At 47.0% G+C, this 7,659-nt stretch overlaps 1 protein-coding gene across 1 annotated transcript; it reads left to right on the top strand.

Moving 5' to 3' along the window:
• The first annotated feature begins 732 nt into the window (after positions 1–732).
• LOC122435865 (THO complex subunit 4-like) lies at positions 733–1,688 on the top strand. Its single transcript, XM_043459960.1, has one exon. It carries the CDS (start codon positions 760–762, stop codon positions 1,528–1,530), a length of 771 nt encoding a protein of 256 aa, XP_043315895.1. The 5' UTR covers positions 733–759; the 3' UTR covers positions 1,531–1,688.
• Positions 1,689–7,659: the final 5,971 nt, after the last annotated feature.

The raw sequence follows: 7,659 nt of genomic DNA on the forward strand, positions 1-7,659 counted from the left end.
TGAAGAATTTGTGTGAGAAAACAGGTTGTGCAGTCAGCCTGGGTTGTTGGTAAAAAGGTGAGAAGAGAACAGGAAAGGGAGCACCAAGAAAGGGTTCCTACAGGAGTTTGCGTGTAAGAAGGAGCAGAGGGCAGACCCGTGAGATGGGGGACATCATCTTATTTCCTAAGGAATTCTCCAAGTTTGCTGTGGTAGACTGCAAATCTCTCTTTCTCTTTCACACACACACAAACTTACACATACACACACTTACACATACATACACACACACATATGTGTGCCATGACCGCTTCACTTTCCCATAGGATTTCCACCCATCAAGAGACAAGGTCACAGTGAGCCCTGCTTTGGGACAACCTGGAGGCTCACTGGAAATTTCTCAGAACTAAAACATAGGCAGGGATGAAGGAGCTCTGAGAGCAGCCATTTTATTTCCCAGGGAATGCCACGATCTACCTGGGGTTTCAATGATTAGCTCCAGACATATTTGTTAGCAGCACAAGTAGGTTTCTAGACCTTTCCAGAAGTGCCCTGACTATACCACCCTACCTCCTATCACATTCTTGGAATTACATGGCCCTGCAATAGAATCTTGAGGCTCTCCAAGGCAACCAGAGATCAAATTGCCAACATCCACTGGATCATCGAAAAAGCAAGAGTTCCAGGAAAACATCTATTTCTGCTTTTTGACTATGCCAAAGTCTTTGACTGTGTGGATCACAAAAAGCTGTGGAAGTGGAGGCCGATTCCGCGCCCGCCATGGCCGACAAAATGGATATGTCTCTGGACGACATCATTAAGCTGAACTGGAGCCAGCGAGGCGGCCGCGGCGGGGGCAGGGGCCGCGGCCGGGCCGGCTCCCAGGGTGGCCGCGGCGGCGGGGCCCAGGCCGCCGCGCGAGTGAACCGAGGCGGCGGACCCATTCGGAATCGGCCGGCTATCGCCCGCGGCGCGGCGGGCGGCGGCGGCAGGAACCGGCCGGCGCCCTACAGCAGGCCGAAACAACTTCCTGACAAATGGCAGCATGACCTTTTCGATAGCGGTTTTGGGGGTGGTGCCGGCGTGGAGACCGGTGGGAAACTGCTGGTGTCAAATCTGGATTTTGGAGTGTCCGACGCTGATATTCAGGAGCTCTTTGCTGAATTTGGAACTCTGAAGAAGGCGGCTGTGCACTACGACCGATCTGGCCGCAGTTTAGGAACAGCTGACGTGCACTTTGAGCGGAAGGCAGATGCACTAAAAGCTATGAAACAGTACAACGGCGTCCCTTTGGATGGCCGCCCCATGAACATTCAGCTCGTCACCTCACAGATTGACACGCAGCGGAGACCTGCACAGAGTGTAAACAGAGGTGGGATGACTAGAAACCGTGGTTCAGGAGGTTTCGGTGGCGGCGGCACCCGGAGAGGCACCCGTGGAGGCAGCCGGGGCAGAGGCAGAGGCACCGGCAGGAGTTCAAAGCAGCAGCTTTCCGCAGAAGAATTAGATGCCCAGCTGGATGCTTATAATGCAAGAATGGACACCAGTTAAACAGACCGGCAAATCCGTGCATGGACCAGGACCCAGAAGTCTCCTCCGTGCTCCCTGGCGGGAGGGGGTGACAGACTGGGGCTGTGTGGCCAATGATGGATTTGTTTCTTTTATGTTTTAAAATAGGATTTAAAATTCATGTAAAGGTTTCTTTTTCCCTTTTTTTTTTTTTTAATTCTGAAAACACCACACCAAGACTTGTTATCTTGGTTTGTATCGAGATTCAGTATGTCTCTGTGAGCGTTTATGGTGGTTCGGGAAATAGGTTGTTGCTATAAATTTATTATGAGGCCTCGGTTGTTGTTTGTTGGGGAGAGAAAGTTTGCATTTCACCTTTGCTCTCATAAGTAATGAGATAGAAATATGTGTGTAAAAAAAGGGAGAAAAGAAAAAAAAAGCTGTGGAAGTGGAATTCTGTGGAATTCTGAAAGAGAGGGAATACCAGACCACCGACCTGCCTCTTTGGAGAAACCTGTATGTCAGGTAGTAAGCAACAGTTTTAGAAATTGGACATGGAAAACACAGACTGGTCCCAATAGAAAAAAGGAGTATGTCAAGGGTGTATATTGTCACCCTGCTTAGTTGACTATATGCAGAGTAACATCATGATGATGAAAACAGACTGGGCCTGTGGTGGACTGTTAAAGGCTGACGGAAAAGCAGAAAGAACACTGTCTTTCTGTTAGTAATCCTGAGGTCCCTGTCTGGATAAGGAGCCAAGGAAGGAGCCCGTGGATCGAACAAAGAAAAAATCCTCGGAGAGGGGCTGGGAGCGGTTAATCATGTAGTTTTTGCTGCAGCCCATTCGACTCCAAGAGGGGAAAACCACTGTGTAAAAACGGGATACGTGGGAGGGAGATAATAACGATGAAGCACAGCTGGAATCAAGATTGCCAGGCGAAATATGAATAAACCTCAGATATGCAGATGACACCACCCTTATGGCAGAAAGTGAAGAAGAACTAAAGAGCCTCTTGATGAAAGTGAAAGAGGAGAGTGAAAAAGTTGGCTTAAAGCTCAACATTCAGAAAACTAAGATCATGGCATCCGGTCCCTTCACTTCATGGGAAATAGATGGGGAAACAGTGGAAAGAGTGGCTGACTTTATTTTTCTGGGCTCCAAAATCACTGCAGATGGTGATTGCAGCCATGAAATTAAAAGACACTTACTCTTTGGAAGGAAAGTTATGACCAACCTAAACAGCATATTAAAAAGCAGAGATATTACTTTGTCAACAAAGGTCCATCTAGTCAAGGCTATGGTTTTTCCAGTAGTTATGTATGAATGTGAGAGTTGGAGTATAAAGAAAGCTGAGCACCGAAGAATTGATGCTTTTGAACTGTGGTGTTGGAAAAGACTCTTAAAAGCCTCTTGGACTACATGGAGTTCCAACCACTCCATCCTAAAGGAGATCAGTCCTGGGTGTTCATTGGAAGGACTGATGTTGAAGCTGAGACCCCAATACTTTGGCCACCTAATGCAAAGAGCTGACTCATTTGAAAAGACCCTGATGTTGGGAAAGATTGAGGGCAGGCAGAGAAGGGGACGACAGAGGATGAGATGGTTGGATGGCATCACTGACTCAATGGACATGAGTTTGGGTGAACTCCGGGAGTTGGTGATGGACAGGGAGGCCTGGCATGCTGTGGTTCATGGGGTCACAGAGTCGGACACGACTGAGCTACTAAACTGAACTGGAGCTGTCCTTCCACTTCTGGGTGTGCCATTTAGCTTACAGATTGGGGATTAAAGTTTACTTGAATTTGACTTGTCATCTTGGACCGAATTGATTTTTTTTTCTTAAAGATCGTTGTTACACGTTTTTCTTCTAAAGTACATTTGTGTAAGTAAAAATGGGAGACAGCGTAAAAAAACTTTTAGCAAGGACTTCCCTGGTGGTCTAGGGGCTAAGACTACGTCCTGGCTCCCAGTGCAGGGAACCCAGATTCGATCCCTGGTCAGGGAACTAGATCCCACATGTTCCAACTAAGAGTTCGCATGCCACAACTAAGACCTGGTGCAGCCAAATAAAACATTTTTTCTTACAAAGGAAAAGCTTTCAGGGAACGGTAGCTCACTTAGGTGGCTTATGAACATTGCAGAGATGATAAGGCTGATACAAAATTGGCTGAGGGTTAGACACACTGGTTTAGAAGGAAATCCTGCTTTAGAGGGAGAGTGTGTTCATTAAGACAGTGACTTTTTTTTTTTTTTTGGCTGTGCCATGTTAGTTCCCCAATCAGGTATTGAACCCAAGCCCTTCAGTGAAAGCCAGAAATCCTAACCAAAGACAGTTCCTCTTATTGTCTACCCTGAGTCTCTCATGCTGCCATTTCAGACCATTTCTGGGGCATGCTGGGAGTCATGCCCTGTTGGGTTTGGGGGTTTTCCTTTTGGGCTCTGGGTGAGGGTGGAAGCTCCTGCAGTGGTGAGGGGGCATTTTTTGGCCCAGTCCTACCCGAGGGAAGGTCTTTTCTCCTGCTCCTGCCCTGAGTCTCCCCACTCTGTACCTGGAGCATTGTTTCTACTAGGCCCAGGCCTCTTAGGGGACCCAATTGATTTTAACTGGTTTATGTTCTGCCCTTGTGCTATGTCGTTCTTTCAGTAGTTGTGCCCTGCCCCCTTCCTTGTTGTTTCATGCTCTTTTCCTGAGCCCTGTCCAGGCCCACAATGTTGCCTCTACAATCTTCTGGAGGGACAATCTCCAGAAGATAGCTAGTCCTTGGAAGGGAAATACTGTATAATATCCAATCCGTCTAGATATTCAGGCCTTCATCTTCCATGTTTCCTACAACATGTGAAACAACAGCATCTCGCAGTGAACCCACTAGGGCGGGCAACAGGCACACAATGCCAGCTAGAAGTCCATCTGCTGGCATCCCTTCAAAGGCAACTGGGCTTTCTGGGATAATGTTTGCCACTTTGGGAGTTGACCCTGCAGGCCGTTTGGGCCCAATCCTTACCACCCTTCTTCTAAGGTTACAAACATACCCCAGGATCAAATCTCCACTCCACTTTTATAGAATATCCGGTCTGTTTCCCCTTACCAATTTGTTCTTAAGCCACTTACAAACTCCTGCAACCAGGACTCTGCCCCCTTGTAGGCAACATTACTCTACATGGCCTATTATTAAAATACTTCAGTGCCCCTAACAGGGCCAGATAACCCACTCCTTTGTCATTACTTCTGTTTTTACCTAAAGTGGGTCTATGACAATGAAGTGTTTACCATTGGAGACATCCTAACATGCTCTTATGGAGGACCAGGGGATGAAATCAGTGACTTACAATCCTTAGAGCAGTCAGAGGATAAGTCTTATGACCGCTTCACCAGGTTCCCAGTCTCAAGGCACAGGCTTGGATTGCTTTACATCATGGTATCTATTCCCATCTGCAGTGAACAAACTGGCAATGAGTTAAAATTACCACCCCTTAATCCTACCCAAGCTGGTTTTAGAAAAGGCAGAGGAACCAGAGATCAAATTGCCAACATCTGCTGGATCATCGGAAAAGCAAGAGAGTTACAGAAAAACATCTATTTCTGCTTTATTGACCATGCCAAAGCCTTTAACTGTGCAGATCACAATAAACTGTGGAAAATTCTGAAAGAGATGGGAATACCAGACCCACCTGACCTGCCTCTTGAGAAATCTATATATGTCAGGAAGTAACAGTTAGATCTGGACATGGAAAAACAGACTGGCTCCAAATGGGAAAAGGAGGATGTCAAGGCTGTATATTGTCACCCTGTTTATTAACTTACATGCAAAGTACATCATGAGAAATGCTGGGGTGGATGAAGTACAAGCTAGAATCAATATTACCAGGAGAAATATGAATAACCTCAGATATCCAGATGATACCCCCCTTATGGCAGAAAGTGAAGAACTAAAGAGCCTCTTGATGAAAGTGAAAGAGGAGAGTGAAAAAGTTGGCTTAAAGCTCAATATTCAGAAAACTAAGCTCATGGCATCCGGTCCCATCACTTCATGACAAATAGATGGGGAAACAGTGGCTGACTTTATTTTGGGGGGATCCAAAATCACTGCAGATGGTGATTGCAGCCATGAAATTAAAAGATGCTTACTCCTTGAAAGGAAAGTTATGACCAACCTAGACAGCATATTAAAAAGCAGAGACATTACCTTGCCAACAAAGGTCCGTCTAGTCAAGGCTATGGTTTTTCCAGTAGTCATGTATGGATGTGAGAGTTGGAGTATAAAGGAAGCTGAGCGCCGAAGAATTGATGCTTTTGAACTGTGGTGTTGGAGAAGACTCTTGAGAGTCCCTTGGACCACAAGGAGATCCAAGCAGTCGATCCTAAAGGAGATCAGTCCTGAATATTCATTGGAAGGACTGATGTTGAAGCTGAAACTCCAATACTTTCTCCACCTGATGAGAAGTACTGACTCATTTGAAAAGATCCTGATGCTGGTAAAGATTGAAGGTGGAGGAGAAGGGGATGACAGAGATGAGATGGTTGGATGGCATCACCAATTCAATGGACATGAGTTTGAGTAATCTCTGGGTGTTGGTGATGGACAGGGAGGCCTGGTGTGCTGCAGTTCATGGGGTCGCAAAGAGTCAGATATGACTGAGCAACTGAACTGAACTGAATCCTACCCAGCACTGATCATGTGGAGACCTTGGGGATGCCCAACTCCACTCGGGGGTCCCAGGAGGTCAATGCGCCCTGACCTGCCTAGGGATCTAGTCCTTGAAAAGTTGTCACGCCTCAATCTTCTCGCGGATCCACCAGTCCAGGGGTCCCAAGAGGTCATCATGCCTCAACCTGCCCAGGGACCCAATTCTTGTAAGGCTGACCTGCCTCGACCTGCCCAGAGATTCGATCTCCAGGAGGCTGTCGCACCTCAGCCTGCCTGGTGGTCTCTGCCCGGATCAAGAAGCTACAACATGCAGTGCCAGTTCAACAAGGATATATAAAACTTCCCAACCACGGAAAATATCACTCACCCTTAGATGGATACTGCAATAAGGACTCTGAGGCCTGAGACTACCAAGAGGGGGAGGCCCAATTCCCATTCGCCATTCCAGTCCAGGAGTGACTAGCCAGAGAGACTGCGATACCCCTATTCCCAAAGAATTGGGCCTCCCACCTCTTGAGTGGTGAATGTTAAGCAGCTAGAATAGGAAAAATGAGTCCAGAATGGCGGTGGCTAAAAGACAAGAAAGGAAAAAGCCCGCAAAAATAGAACAAAGGAAGGTCCGAGGACCAGAGTGAGAACCTCAGGTAGAAAAAACAGGACTCCTGGCTTGCCCAATTTACAGAGGGCAGGCCCAGAGGGAAGAAAAACATATAAAAAAGGAGCCAAAGGCCAGGGATCTCTCTCCCTCCCATGCACTCTCTCTCTCTCTCTCTCTTGCTCTCTCACTCTCTCACTCTCTCACTCTCTCTCCCACGTGCATGCTCTCTCTCTTTCTTTCTCTCTCCTCTTGGTGTCTTTTGGGTCGGCATGCTCTCATGCCTCAAGGATGTACTTTCCTTTTATTTTCTAAATAAAACTGAGCTGTGACACGGAGCTTTTAACACTGGTCTGTCCGAGAGCTATAACATGGTCTGTCCTAGAGCTAAGAGCTATAATAAGGTCTGTCCAAGAGCTGTGACACGCCAAGGGCTTTAACATCTGTGACTTCAAATTTTTGTTGTGAGGAGACAGAACTGAGGAAATTGTGCACTCACCTGACAATTTTAATTACTAACAATAATTTACCAGACTTCCCTGGGGGTCCAGTGTTTAAGAATACACCTTTCAATGCAGGGGATGTGGATTTGATTCCTGGTCAGGGAACTAAGATCCCACATGCCACAGGGCACCTAAGCCCATGCTCTGTAACCAGAGAAGCTGACGTGCCACCACAAAGACCCAGCACAGCCAAAACAAAGAGAGAGAGAGACTCAATATTTTAAAAACATTGAGGGAACACCAATAAAAACACTACTAGACTATTGATTAACTAGTCTACAGGCATGGCAGAACCCCTCACTGCCACACAGAAGGTCAGGGCTTCATTCCTTCTGCTTCACACTGACCTGTCCAAGGCCCCACACAGCTAGTAAGCAGCACCGTTAGGACCAGAACTCGAAGCTGTTTGACGCAAAACCTACA

The sequence above is a fragment of the Cervus canadensis genome, chromosome X, assembly GCF_019320065.1.
Source record: "Cervus canadensis isolate Bull #8, Minnesota chromosome X, ASM1932006v1, whole genome shotgun sequence".
In the NCBI taxonomy this organism is placed as follows: Eukaryota; Metazoa; Chordata; class Mammalia; order Artiodactyla; family Cervidae; genus Cervus; species Cervus canadensis.

What these genes read in the sequence shown, in the direction of transcription:
- LOC122435865 (XM_043459960.1), top strand. Translation starts at nt 760, where the DNA reads ATGGCCGACAAAATGGATATGTCTCTGGACGACATCATTAAGCTGAAC.